Here is a 15,522-nt window from a genome sequence, read left to right on the forward strand (position 1 = left end):
ACCCACAGCTGGTTTCCAGCAGACTGTCTCCAACCTGAAGGGAGGCCATGCCGAAGTCTGCTATCCTGATGTTGTTCTTTTCATCTAGCAACAGGTTCTCTGGCTTCAAATCCCTGTGGCTGAAAGATAGTGAGACAGAAACATAAAACTGTTAATGAAACATGAAAGAGCTCATCATAGGCTATACGAACTAGTGGAAACTGAGGGGAAACGAAAGGAGTGCTGCAAGGTCTATCAAACACCTGTGGATCGAGTTTGGATCCACAACCATGCACGCAACTGTGAACAACACAGCATCTTAAGCTGTTGCTGAGCGACCTCCTCCTCTCTGCAAAACCTCTCTCTTTGATCGGTCCATGCTGAAGCTAGGGGGCTCACACCTCAGCGCTGGGCTGGTATGAGGTGTGACAGCCCCCTGCTGAGTCCTTTTCTCCTTCTGTTTCCCTCCCTCTTCGCCTCTCATCTCCCAGACAGCCACCAGCAAACTGGCTAAGCAAAGGGGAGTCCGCCGCAGAGGTGGTGTTCATTAGCTGCCATTCATTACAGCTAAGCACAGCGAGGGGGATTATATCCAGCGGACATCGTCTCTCTCCTTAAAAAGGACCATTGAGAGCAGATCTTTCTCTTATCACGTACGCTGTTGCTGTGTCGGAGGTTAAAATCTCAATTTTGATAAGTAGCAGATCAGAAGCGTTCTCATTTTATCTTGCATTTAACATCTCTTCCTGGATCAGGGGTTGTATAACTCGACACTGTGCCAAGGCTGAGAGAAGCACCATAGATGCCACACACATGTATGTGTGCACACACTGATATCTATCCCCACATATGTGTATACTTGCTTACCTCCCTCTATGCTTATTTGAAATCAGGAAGCGAGTAACAGAGCCACGGTGCTGTCAGAATGTCATGAACTAGACTTTAATCTTATCTTTAGACTAATGATAGAAAGGGGAGAGGAACAATAGCTGGATACATCAGCCTTTGAAGAGTGCCTCATCACATTGGACGTTTAACCTCAGATGACATCAGCTGCTGTACAACTCGTTTCCTGTCCTGAGGGATTAGCTGTCAGGTGGTTTGTTATCACACTGGCAGTCTCTGTGATCCCTGCTATAATTGAAATAAAACACAGATTGCATCTAAAACAGTTCTCCCCAGGCTAAAACCTTTATCAATTCACACATGCCACCATTTGGCTGTGATGTCAGGAGCCTAGTCTTTTAACTAAGGCTGTCAAAGCACATGAGGAAGGAACAAACATTTACGGAAAATGCAGGGCCACCGTTGTGAGGTTGTACAGGGAGTCTCCTCTATTCACAATGCATCTTCGTCAACATGCCTGATTAAATAATGCTTTAAAAGTATTTCAACCGGCAACTAAATGTTTTAGACAGCTGAAAGTTACAGATCACTTGTGACTGGAGATTAAACATGACACAGGGTCAAATTGTAACTTTGTAGACACAGCAGCCAGAAGACGAGGCCAGAAGGAATTTAAATAATTTGTTGTGACATCAGTGGCATAAGTAAAAGCAATGACAGTGCTAATTGTGTCTTGTGTGTAAGTGTACAAACATGGTTGACTATTGACATCAGATAACCTGCTGATCCTAATGGACCCTAATCATAGAACCACAGCCTCAACAGTCATAAATATCCAAGTACACTCCAACTGTCAGCCTCAGATGCAAAACTCACACTAACTCATTACATAAAAGACCCATAAATGTGGCATAAACATTGTGCAATCACGGGCCTATCACATGTAAAACACAAAGAGCCAAAACCCTAGAGACTGATCCACAAAAGAAAAAAGGCAACAGCGTATATATGCAGCGACAGCATCAAGGGGACAAATTGCATCTGGATGCTTTATTGGTTGTCAGGACCCTGGTATCCATAATAGGACATTAAACTGCCACTCTGACACATTAGGCCGCACTTTGCAACTGTAATCTTGCTCCCACAGCAGGCCTGCACCGGGGATATCTGTGTTGGCTCATATGTCAAACAGGAGGAAACGCTGTTAAGCGAATTCACCAGCTGCAGTGAGCTTGAATGTAACTTTAGTTTTTCTTCCCAGAAATTTGGAAGCTGTGCACCAAGTCTTAAAGAAATCCCTTTTTCCCAAAATACTCTAAATGTCAGTGCATACTATTTACAGAATACAGTACAGGAATAGAATAAAAAAACTAACTATTTACGCCTGCCAATTGTCATTGTATCATGTTAGCATATATTGCTTTACATTACATCGTTCTAACTTGATCTGTGGCACAAAGCTCACAGTTTACCATTCATACCAAGCTCTTACGATGCTGTTCAGTGTAATTTACCGGGCGCACATGCGTGTCTACATGCTGTCTGAGCAGGGTTTACACCCCAGTGGGGCTGTTAGACATGATTCTTGCAATTTAACACCAAGCTCTTAATTGCCAGTGATCATTTGCACATACCATGCTGATATGTTCTGTTTTACAGAAGCTTGTAATGGGTCTGTCCTCTTGGGGCTCACATCCCTATAATATCCTAGACAAGTTTATGGTTATTAGCAGATTTGTAACAAAATTATCCAGCCCAAGGAAAATATACTTTTCCCACAATGACACATTTCACATTCAATTAATATTTCCTCTCGCTAAGCCGGCGTTATCTCACCAAGATATGTGGCGCTAATTAGCTAAAACGGAACACTTGAACCTAACAGTAATGGCTCAAATGCATCTTTTTGACATATTAACATGCCTGGGAAGTAGCACACCTGTTTTTGTATTTTCAAGTGCTCAAGCTTTCCTGGTACCATTATTGTTAGCTGAAGTGGAGTTTTTAACCATCGTTGTGAGCTGAAATGCACCCATTTAGCCTCGGGCGCACCTCTGTGTTATCCTTCCTCTTTCTATCTCTCCTTTTTTTTTTTAGAACTCTTTTTGGCTTCTGTTGACCCAATTAGAGAGAGACCAAGCACATTCAATAAAAATGCTTTAGGCTAGTGTTATATCACATTAACAAAAGGGGACAACATTCTGACTGCGGACTTAGATGCAGCAGTCACAATTGTTCATGAGCCAATGGAGTTAATTGTGTATTAAAAGCAATGAGGGATGAGAAAGATAAAGTTTTATTATTTTAACTTTTTTGCTGTTAAATGGAATTGGTTTGTTTTTGCATGTTTGCTTAAAGCAAGTGATTGGTGCATGTGAATTGTTGCTACACTATTCTGTAGTTAATATCTTTTTCTTCTTCAAAGTAGCCAAGTTAATACCACACTTGGAACACAATTTATTTCAAGATACAGATAAAAAAAAAGCAAGGCCAGGTGGGTGGGTGCAAGGTATTCAAGTGTGGTTACAGTTACACATAAATTAAAGGTTTATATTGTTAAATGTTTGAACTTATTTTACATACACACATCCTTCACTACACTGTCGCTACAACATAACAGCACCATGAAGAAATTAAACATAAGGTGGATCCAATCTCATTGACTTTTTTCATCTTTTTAAAAAAATGATCAGCTAGACAATTTAGTTAAACATTGTTAAATAGTAAAAGAAATGCAACAGGTGAAATGCATATACAGCTGATGCCAATTTGCAGTCCTCTGTCCACTACAATATCCACCATTTGATGGTGTTGCCTCATATAAGAATTGTTCCTTGTGACAATGATTACAATGCCCCCTCCTACCTCACCGACCTGCTCCATCACCACACTCCCTCTCGCACCCTCCGTTCCTCCGACGCCAACCTCCCGTCCCTGCCACAAAGGACCAACCTCCTTCTCCATCGCCGCCCCCTCCCTCTGGAACTCACTCCCCAAACACATCCGTGACTGTACCGATCTCACCATGTTCAAATCCAAAATCAAAACCCACCTCTTCAGATCTGCTTTTAATGTGTAATTACTTCTATGTACTTTTAATGTTGATGTCCTGTTTTTCTTAATGTAATTTTTAATGTTATATGTACCTGTAAAGCATCTTTGAGTACCTTTTAAAAGCGCTCTATGAATAAAATGTATTATTATTAGTATTATTATTATTATTATTATTATTATCATCATTATTATTATTATTATTATTATTATTATTAATAATGGGCTCACAATGCTACAAAAAGCATCACCCAAAGCAACATAAAAACAAGCAATGGTCACTAATGTCAAATGTACCATAATCTATTGCCAATGCCTTGATAATAGTGTGATTGTCTTGTGTCAACTAACAACAACACACTATATCAACAGAGATTGTGTTTGTGAATTGGAATTAATAGATCAAAGAACAATCATTTTAGATGCAGATCAATTCTTCCTTAAGTTCCAAAGTTGAAGCTGTTTTCTAACATCATATCACCTTTGGTCACATTTGATCTCACTTCCTCATCATGATCTTCCAAGTTCACTTGGATAGCTAGGTATTTAGTTCCCCTACACATTCCAGCAGTCTTCCTCTCATATCATTTGCATATAAACTGGATTAGAATTGAGAGGAAGGCACACAGCGATCTTTTACACACAAAATGTGCCTCTCCAGTGACTGGTGACAGGAGCATTCCATCGTGTGCCATCTGGGGCATTTCTATCTATTCCTCTGGGGCTTTGAGCAACACTGGAGATGTAATGCATTGATGCATCTAATGCAGTGAGTAAAACGTGGGATTACAATGATGGCTAGTTTTGTAATAAACAAACTATTTGCTTTGTTGTGCCAAATCTGTGTGTGCAACCCAGCGTTTGCTCTTAATCCAGAGGAGTTTGACAGAGGAAGATAGGATGAGCGGCGGACCTTCAAGGCAGAATAAACAGACGTGCTGTCAGAAAAGCATTGGAGTGAAGGAGTGGCACAGATATTAAAAACCCATAGCAACATCCGGCATCCAATACAGACAGCAATGGGGGTGCAGAATTCCTCGTAAAATAGTCCATTCTGCCTGTCGAAATTAGAAAAGTGAATACTCTTCATCATTACTTTTATCTTCACATTTATTCTCAAATAAAATCACCTTTTTTGCTACACTTCTCCTTACGACCAAAAGCCCATTTCCGCTAAATAAAGCACCATAAACCAACCTACATCTTATCAGACCATCAGGCGTAATGATGATAGGCTATAAGTACAGGCTTTCTGCAGGGAGGCAGGCAGACAGACAGACTGTCATCTGGGGAAACTCTCCTAAGAATGTCAATAAACACAGCCACAAACAGCCACAAGGGCATTGGCGGCTATTGATAGAAGAATGGACGCGCAGAGGATGGAGGATGACAAATAGGCTAACATGAACTACATGCTGTAAAATGATTACCGTAATTTTCGGACTATAAGCCGCACCTGACTATAAACCGCAGACGCTAAATTGACTGATGTGTATGTAGCCGGTCTGTAGCTGACACCACGATGCGTTGTGTTGCGTAGAACCAGGAAATAACGATGGAGAACTTCTGCCTGTTCAATCAGCATTTATTGTCTCTGACCGTTGGTGTTTTCCTTAATTTGTCCATAAATTACCGTTGAAACAGAAGAAACACAAGAAAGTCATCATCATACGGTAACTCCACAGTCGGGGTTTTTGGACATGCACCCCTCTCTTCAGCGTATCCTTCTTTCCGTCTCCCGAAAAAGTGGCGCAAACCCCCAGAAAGCAGTTTCAGGAGTATCAACATAAAAGCATATTTAACAAAATAAGACTCCTCGAAATAAATATATATGCATTTCTACGTTTTTTTTCCATAATGAGGGTGTCTCACAAACTGTCTCGCTCTCGTAATGTCTGTCTGTCTCTCGTACCACTCGCTACTTTTGCGCGCTCTTTCCCGGCATCCGGTGGACTGTAACCCTGTAAAATCCATAGATTTAGGAATTCCCCTAGTGGCCGTTAGCTGTAAAAATCCATAGATAAGCCGCACCGTTATATAAGCCGCAGGGTCGAAAAATGGGGAAAAAGTTGCGGTTTATAGTCCGGAAATTACGGTACAATAGATTGAAAAAGATGATGTAGAGTTGTGCATTTCAATCCACCTCCATTCTATAGGTGTTGGGTGCATCTACGGAAACAGCTGGTGGAAACTTTGAGTCCAGTGAAATTACACCAAGGCAGAAGATGAGTGCGCTACAAGATGCCATAATTAAATGAGTGTCAGTCAAACCTCAAACGAAAATCAATGTAGAAAACGTGATGGAAATATTGCATTTACGTTTGTTTCATGCATTAATTTGAGTAAGGTTATAGTCTCCTCATTGGTCCTCACCTGCCGCTATTTTGTTGTGTCTTGATTGGCACGGAAGCTTGAGTGTACCGCATCGTTTAGTGGCTAAATCTGCAGTTTGTCCCATATTATGTTGTCACATTTTCATCCACCACAGCCAAGTGTAAAACAATTCAAGCAATCTTTTAACTTTCAATCTGGCGTTTCCACTTTGTTATTTTAGTGCGCAAATTGAAAATGCAGACAAAAACAAGTGGATTAAAACAGACTTAGTGAAAGGGAGTAAGACAGTGGCGCACAGTCAGAGGTAGCTTTCATTTCTGCTTCACTGTATCTACTGATGTAATTTAACATTTTTGTTTGTCTTGCAATGTTGAATTTACAAGCGGATGAATGTGATAAAAGACCTGGATTAGTCAATTATTCAAAAACACCAATTTCCATCTGATTTTTTTAAAGGGGACATATTATGAAAAACTCACTTTTTCAGTACTTGCGCATATACATATGTGTATCCAGAGTGCCTCACAACCGATGACGCGTTTCAGACAGAGGGTGAATGCAATGACAGTATGGCAAATATAAAGTATTTTTGGAACATTAAAGCATGTAAACATGTTCAAGAAAAAACCCAAAATACAAGTATGAACCTGAAAATGAGGATAATATGTCCCCTCTAAGTTTAAAGAAAATATATAATGAATCACAACATATATCGCTGTTCCAACATGTAATTAGAAATGACATGGTAACAACAAAGATCTGTGAAGCTATAAGCAAGTGATGCTATAGACGGATGCATGTGGCTCTCTAAGCCTCTGGAAGAGAGGTGTAAAGTAGCTAATGACGGAAGGAGAGTGTGGGAGACACAAAGTTAGAGAGAAAAGTGGATTTGGATGGTGTGCATGATTAGGTCACTGCGTGGGTTTAATGTGACTTCTGGACCAGGTGTTTGTTGGTGCACATGTAGGTGGCAGTGATAATCAGTGTCAGGGATGAGAAGATGTGTTACTGTGTGTTTGTGTGAGCAATATATGATGAAGCTTTGAGCTTTAGGGACAGGGTTCACTTCCAAGGTGCCCAAGCAATCACTGCCTTACTTGGTGGGATGCTTGGAGTCACTTAATGTGACAGATAGTCTTTATCTCTAACCCACACACACTCGCTTTCTATTGAACACACGGACAGGGTTGTTAAATGGGTCACAAGAGGAAAGACCAAAGTCATTACTCAGCAAACAGAAAAGAGGTGAGAGAGAGGACAGCACGGGTTGTCATCAGGCTGAAATGGTGCTTCTTTTTATATGGATGGTTTGGAAGTGTTTGCTCATGTGCAAAAGTAGTTGAAGGAAATCTCTGTTTGTACAGCATATGACACAATGGTGTGTTGGGCAAAATAACTGGGGAGTGATACAAGGGTGTGTATGTGTCAACCCCGGCTCACTTGACCTCCTATCCAGAGTGTAGTCTCACTGTGGCTTCAGAATCACTGAAAGAATCAATACAATATACCTCCATTGCTCACATGAGAATAGAAACATTGTGCATTAGGTTTATTACTGAAAATCAGGGCATACAGTGATTTCTGTGGTAAGATCAATTGTAATAAAGGTAGCCTAAAGCATAGATAATGACAAATGCCATTCAACAATAACCTCTCATCTGTTAATAAGGTTCAAAAGCAGGGTAAAAAGCACACAAGCAGCTTGAGAAGTGTTCAAAGTAAATACACTGTACTCTTCTCAATCAATCTGTGTCTCTGTTGGCTGTTTGCAGTAATGGCAGACAGCCACATCAACTACTCTGGAGAGTGTAGCAGATGTGGATGTCAAAACAGACGAGATGCAGCCCAAGCTGTTGTGGGGATTCCCTCTCAGGTAAACATGGGAATTATCTGCAATAATATACTACATATTTCAGGCATCCACTTTGTTATTGTGACCTTGAGAAAGGAATCCAGCTTAATAAGAGCTGTTCTGTAGCTGACCCTGACCGAGGACATCCCTGCAGAGAGATTGAAAGAGAAGCGTCCACATGGATCAATAAAATATTATATCATTATGCGAGTTGTGATCTGTCAATCAGTCTATCTCTGTATGTGAGTCATGCATTGCCGATCTCCTATTAGCAGACTTAACTTATAAAATCCAAGCACAAGACATGTCTTAGTGAGGAGTAGAGAGGAGAATAGATTGACACTGGATCTATATAAACATACAATGAAGATTTTCTCTCACTGCCTCTGCTGCATTCATTATAAATATCTCTTCCAGACGATTCCTTTCCCATGCCTTTTTTGTTAAATTCCACTCTTACCTATCTTTGCCTCATCTCCCTTGTCAGCTATCCCCATGTGCTTCACTTTGTCCCTTTCTTTTCCTCCACGCAACAAGAAAACTCTGCCTAAATCAGAGCACTTTCTGAATCAGGGAGCGGAAACACTGAGTCACAAACAGCCCTCTACGCTCTTTCATTCATATCCACGCTTACATCCATCTGGCTCAAGAGAGATATTTGGGGATAGGACGTGGGCGGAGGGCGGAAGCATGAGGCAATGAGAAGAAGTGCAAATGGGAGGTGTGCAGAAAAAGAAGGTTGAGGAGCATGTGTTTACCCCCCTTTTCACGGTGAATCACGATGGAGAAAAAGAGCACTTCTAATGGCCTGTGTAGGTCCCCTGCGCATACAAGTAGAAATGGAAGAAATGATTGCAGAAATGCTTTTTTATTAAGGGGATGCTGGGATCTCATTAGTGGGAATGGAAGGGGGGTGAGAAGGGCTGCGTCTGTCTGTCTGTTTGCCCCTAATAGAGGTTGGGAGGAGGGCGAGTGGGTGCAGCAACACTCCCAAATAATCCTCCTCTCATGATACATTTACAAGGGAACTTTTTCTACGAGTGTTATTGGGGGGATTTGAGAGAGGCAAAGCAAATCAGGAAGGGAGAGATACATCTGCAAGTGAATGTTACTACAAACGAGCTGCGATAATCTATGTATGTGCATGCCCTTAATGTCAGTCCCAGATGCTTTCTCTTAATTGGCCTAATCTTTTCTTCTAACACTCAGTTATTTGCACAGACTGATAAAAGACTTCTTACTTTCATTCCCTTAGGTAGGACAGTTTTGTTTTTTCCAGTGGTACAACAGTTGACTCCTGTTTATTTTTTTCTTCTCTAAGAATTAAAAATGCAATCCATCAACAACCTGTTTGATGGTTCACAGAATAAAATTATCTCATCATCCCGAGATAGTCAGTAAACTAATTTGGCAGTACTTGTGTAGAACAGCTCCCACAGTATGTATTATTATATAGCAGCAGACACAATGTATTGAATTGCCTCTTCTATAAACTATACTGTGCAAAAATACACGGCATATCAAATTACAGAAAGTCAACCGTACCTAATCATTCCATGACAATTAGGCAAATGCTTTCCTTTTAATTGCCTGTGCAACATTATGCAGACTTATCTCCCGGGCATTTAGTCCTCTACACCAGGTTATCAGGAATATTATACCACAAGTGTTTTTCACCGGCTTGGTTTCCCCTTCATCATCAGCGGGAAGCCATTCAAGAAACTTTCAAGTATACAAACTGTGCAGATTAGAAATGCCTCTCTGTCTCTGTCTCTCTGTCCTACTGTCTGTCTCTGTCTCTCTCTCTCTGTCTCTCTGTCTCTGTCTCTGTCTCTGTCTCTCTCTCTCTCTCTCTCTCTCTCTCTCTCTCTCTCTCTCTCTCTCTCTCTCTCTCTCTCTCTCTCTCTCTCTCTCTCTCTCTCTCTCTCTCTCTCTCTCTCTCTCTCTCTGAAATGAAAGCTACCTCTGACTGTGCGCCACTGTCTCACTCCCTTTCACTAAGTCTGTTTTAATCCACTTGTTTTTGTCTGCATTTTCAATTTGCGCACTAAAATAACAAAGTGGAAACTCCAGATTGAAAGTTAAAAGATTGCTTGAATTGTTTTACACTTGGCTGTGGTGGATGAAAATGTGACAACATAATATGGGACAAACTGCAGATTTAGCCACTAAACGATGCGGTACACTCAAGCTTCCGTGCCAATCAAGACACAACAAAATAGCGGCAGGTGAGGACCAATGAGGAGACTATAACCTTACTCAAATTAATGCATGAAACAAACGTAAATGCAATATTTCCATCACGTTTTCTACATTGTTTTCGTTTGAGGTTTGACTGACACTCATTTAATTATGGCATCTTGTAGCGCACTCATCTTCTGCCTTGGTGTAATTTCACTGGACTCAAAGTTTCCACCAGCTGTTTCCCTAGATGCACCCAACACCTATAGAATGGAGGTGGATTGAAATGCACAACTCTACATCATCTTTTTCAATCTATTGTAATCATTTTACAGCATGTAGTTCATGTTAGCCTATTTGTCATCCTCCATCCTCTGCGCGTCCATTCTTCTATCAATAGCCGCCAATGCCCTTGTGGCTGTTTGTGGCTGTGTTTATTGACATTCTTAGGAGAGTTTCCCCAGATGACAGTCTGTCTGTCTGCCTGCCTCCCTGCAGAAAGCCTGTACTTATAGCCTATCATCATTACGCCTGATGGTCGCTAACAACACAGAAATTCTCTCTCTCTCGCTCTCTCTCTCTCTCTCTCTCTCTCTCTCTCTCTCTCTCTCTCTCTCTCTCTCTCTCTCTCTCTCTCTCTCTCTCTCTCTCTCTCTCTCTCTCTCTCTCTCTCTAGCGCTTTCAGCCGCAATAGCCTTGTCACAAAAGTTATGATGGAGTCACATAAATGATCATCACAATCACATAGCAATCGTAGTGCCACAACATTAAACCCTCTCTGGTCATGGCCGGCCATGGCGGTGGCAGGGTTTTATGGTGATATCTTAATGGTTGTGATCTGAGGCCCCTGCTTGTGAATATTGTAGCAGCTAATACTGTGCTGCGTAATAACCATGTTTTCTAAATAATGCAAGTAACGTAACACCCTTGACCTGGTCTTTACTTTACCAGACACATTTTACACACACTCTAAATATGCCAGTGGATTGGTTAGGGAAAATGATAAGAGACTGATTAGGAAATGCATATATAAAATAAATAAAATAAGATTCATAGAATAAAATGTTATATTATCAAATGTAACAGGTATAGCCATAAAGGAAAATAAAAATACAAATACAAAAGCAGAAATATTAGAATAACCCGTAATAACAGTTATGTGACCTGTGCTGTCCAATCTCTTGGCTGTTCACACGCAGACAAACAAACAAACAAATGAGCGTCCTAAATCAGTCCCCGCTGACATGTTTGACTTCTAAAGTACACCGATTGCCTCTAGTCTATGAGCTGGTAAACAGTTAAATTATCCCCTGAAGCCAAACACAAGGCATCACATTAGTAACAACCTGGAAGCAAAATTCAACAAATACAATGACTCAAGTCTGAGCAGAGAGCAGTAAAGAAAATGTACTGTGTACTAAAATAAAATCACTTCTGCTCAGTTCTATAAATGATACCTGAGCACTTTATGTGGAAAAGAAGTAGACCATCTGTGTTACTACCCCACAGCAAACAATATACAATATAGTCTGGTATATTCTCATATGAGGTGACACATATCAGTGCATTTGATTATTTTTATTTGACATGTGTCAACCATCCGGTTTAAGCTAGATGTTCAAATAAACATGTTCTTAACAAGCAATATCAAGTTTTCTCAGTTCTGTAATCTCCATATTAAATCATTGGTTTGAAAACTAAACAACTCTCCAAAGCTATGAATAAACTGATTTAAATTTAGATTGTATCTTTTTATAATTCATTATTTGGAAGCTCATTATTTGTTCAATGTTGTATGACAACCAAATTGACTTTGTTACACCTCCTGGGTATGTTTGTTTATTGGTTGTTTTGTTTATTTAAATGTATGTGATGGATTTATGCAAATAGGGAACGTGTTTGTTGTGGTTTTAATCCCAAATACCTTATATTTATAATATTTATGTGAAACGTGTGGTGTTCACTGGTGTCCATGGTCCATAGTCTAATTTATTGTACTACACAGATATACGTGTACAATAATGCATTTACTTTTAAAATTCATAGACCTTAACATACTGTTTAAAACTTAAATGTTATCTTCCCTCTCTCATGATTTATGTAAAAATGTGTTTCCCACATGTGATAAAAAAGTACATTTATGAATAACATTAATAAGAGATAGGTGGGATTGCTTGATTCAGTGCTTCTACCAGAACATTTCCACAGTAGCAGCTCGTGGTCTTTTTGCATGCGGATGATTTCACTTACCATATTGAATGACTGTGGCAAAAATCCAGGGCAGACATGATCTGTCTGAAGAATTTCCTGGCCTCTTTAGGTGTTAACCTGCCCTTCTTCACCAAGTAGTCAAACAGCTCCCCACCAGACACATGTTCTAGCACGAGGTACCTGAGAGAAAGAGAGAGACATGACACATTCAGTTCAAGAAATACAAATAAAACAAGGAGAAGAACAGCAGAAAAAAACCTCACACATAGACAATAAAGATTTCACATGTAGGGACAGGAACGACCTGCGTACTCCACAGAGCCCTCTAAAAGGGCCCTAAATAACCAGAGAAAGCTCCTGACCCCAGGTGTCTAGAGCAATATGGGGGGAAATAGTTCCCTTACAGCAGTTATACACAAACAAAACACCCAGGATCAATGATCTGATCTAAAGTCATATCGTGTTGACAGTTTATTTTTCATTTTGTCATCCGTTAGCTGTCCCCAAAGTCAGAAAGTGAAGCATGCCAACAATGTATTACAATATATGTGAAGGGTTCTAATATATTAGACACTTTAACATCCAATGGGAGGCATCAGAGGGATGATAAAGTTGCATTACACTACACAAAGATTGAAAGGTTGTGTGACAAGCTCTTACACATGAGGGAATGTAGAGGCTTGTGAATTTTGCTAAGGCCGTAAGCTTCTGTGACAGTCTTTGTCTTAGCACTTGGTTAATCAAGTGTAGGCGACTAAAGTGAAGAAGAGATGTATTGGGAAAAAGGTTCCTTGTTATACACATGCAGTACTTACACATGATCTTTCTTATTTTACCTTCTCTAAACATGCATCTATATACAATTTTCCCTGCCATCACATTTCGTACTGCCATTCTCCAGGTGGCCTTCGAGCCTGTGTGGCTTGGCTTGTGGGGGAGACAGTCTGCTCTGGGGCTCCAAGGGGACAGGGAGATTAATCTCTCACCGCTGGCCCAGACCTAAAGCTGCATCTGTGGACTGAAAGCCAGCGGTGCCCTGCCCCTGCTCCGCACTGGCCTGCTCGTATATCCTGTGCTGAAACTCCCTCTATCTTCACTAGGACAAATTGAAACTCAGACAGGCTGTGAAATACTCTCTCTCATCTCTCTCTCCCCCTGCTGTGGATATGTGTGTCTACATGCAACGCTTCAGTTTTATTGATTACACTATAGTGTTGCAAACTGTACTCGTCCACAGAGCCTGTGCTCTCTAAACAACGCTACAGCTGGCTATGCCAAAACCTTGATAGTTTTGGCATGTATAACCACCAGACTAAACCAGGTGAGCACACATTAATATGTTTACAAAAATATGGACATATTTGAATTGCATTCAGAAATAACTCATGACCATGATTTAAATGCTATTCCACTATAACTTTAGTTTGTTCTGTTATTTAGCATATTGGCGTAACATTAAAGGGGCACTCTCTGATTTAACTTGTCACGATCAGTTTACTTTTCACCACTCGAGTCACAAATTTGATGACTTTTGATTCAACTTGACAAAATCAAAAAAGTCTTGCAACCCGACTTGAACTTTAATACCAATGACTCGTGACTTCACTTGGACTTGAGCTTTTTGACTTGAAAATACTTGATATCTTCCCTCAAAATGAAAACATATGATAAATAAAATGTGAATTGTCAGTCTTGACCAGAGGCTTTCTTGTGACTTGCAAAACAATGACATGGTCCCACCTCTGGTACTACTACTCCACCACCAACAAAATACTTTCCATATTTTCTGTGGCTCTGGATGGGTTAGTTATGTCACCAGATCTAATCAACTTAGAGACTACAAATCAGAGCCTGATTTAAAAAGCAGGGGTGTGGAGTTTGAATTTAGCAGGCTTTTGTCAGGCTTGGATGGTCTAATAAAGAGATGCTAACAAATAAATTGCATTATGGGAATTGTAGGATCCAGTACGTTTAGAGCTTGACCCATACTCAGGTCAGGATATCTCAGCATATGCTGCATATATTTGAACTTATCCTTTTTTAATCCGTTTCTCAAAAGTACCCCAACCATGCAATACTAAATCACTGGCGTAGCATTTAAACTTAACTTCTATATACTTTGCCCTTGCATTGCCTGCACAGTTTTTAATGATTCATTCACTGTTAATACCGTAATAAAAAAACATCAATACATTTTGCAAGGATGCAGTGAATGTGGGACATTGACCTCACTGTTTCCCAATGGAAGCTAAGCAAATACAAATAGGTCTTGTAAAGAACTTGTCTTGTATGTGTTACAATTCATCATTTTGTTACCTTTTTAACACTACAGCAAAAATTGGAAATAAAACAGCTTATTCATTCCAACAAATCAAGTGAACTTATATGCCTTATGGTCTTAGACTATCAAACATTTTTCCGTGCCCATTTCTCATTCTCAAAAGCATAATTTATATCAACATCGTGATGTGATCACTCATTCATTTCGTGCAATCAAATATCCATAAATAAAATATTGGTGGGCTATGTATCAAACTCCTTCCACGTCTCCCTCACCTCTTGTACACACACATCACACCATTTTAAAGAGCTTGCGGTGGGATGTGTGCCAGCAGCTTAATAAATCTTAAGAGCTCTAGGACTTCTAGTTAAAAACACACTGTGTGTCTATCATTTATTGGCTTTCAAGTGGAGATATCCGAGTAAGAATCTAAAAAATATTTATTTCAAAATCACATATAAAGCGCAGCGTGTACTTGAATCATGGGTGATTCAAATGTAAGCAATTTGTCTTCTGTGACACTACTAGTGACCAACTGTCAAAAGTGATGAAGCAATAGGCACAAAATGTGATTTAAATAATCCAATTATATGATGAATCACAACATTCTGCTATTCCTATCATCTTAAAGGATGACATGAACAGTGCTGCATGTCAAATCCCATTTATAATGTAAGCTCAAGATGAGAACTAATTGAGTTTAGTTGACAAACAGTCCTCTGTACTCTAGATCAAGAGGGCTACCATAAGCTACTGATGGGCTTGTCACTCACCACTGTTAAAGTTT

At 40.1% G+C, this 15,522-nt stretch overlaps 1 protein-coding gene across 10 annotated transcripts in view; it reads right to left on the bottom strand.

Moving 5' to 3' along the window:
* Window positions 1-15,522, bottom strand: part of brsk2a (BR serine/threonine kinase 2a) — a 158,376-nt gene that overhangs the window by 32,724 nt on the left and 110,130 nt on the right. For all 10 annotated transcript variants that reach the window (XM_029434270.1, XM_029434269.1, XM_029434267.1 and 7 more), the window contains 2 exons: window positions 12,494-12,634; window positions 3-119 (listed from right to left, as the gene is read on the bottom strand). In XM_029434270.1, coding sequence (XP_029290130.1) covers window positions 3-119; window positions 12,494-12,634 — 258 coding nt within the window. The remainder of the gene's footprint in view (window positions 1-2; window positions 120-12,493; window positions 12,635-15,522) is intronic.

This window comes from Cottoperca gobio, chromosome 6 (genome assembly GCF_900634415.1).
Source record: "Cottoperca gobio chromosome 6, fCotGob3.1, whole genome shotgun sequence".
Taxonomy (NCBI): domain Eukaryota; kingdom Metazoa; phylum Chordata; class Actinopteri; order Perciformes; family Bovichtidae; genus Cottoperca; species Cottoperca gobio.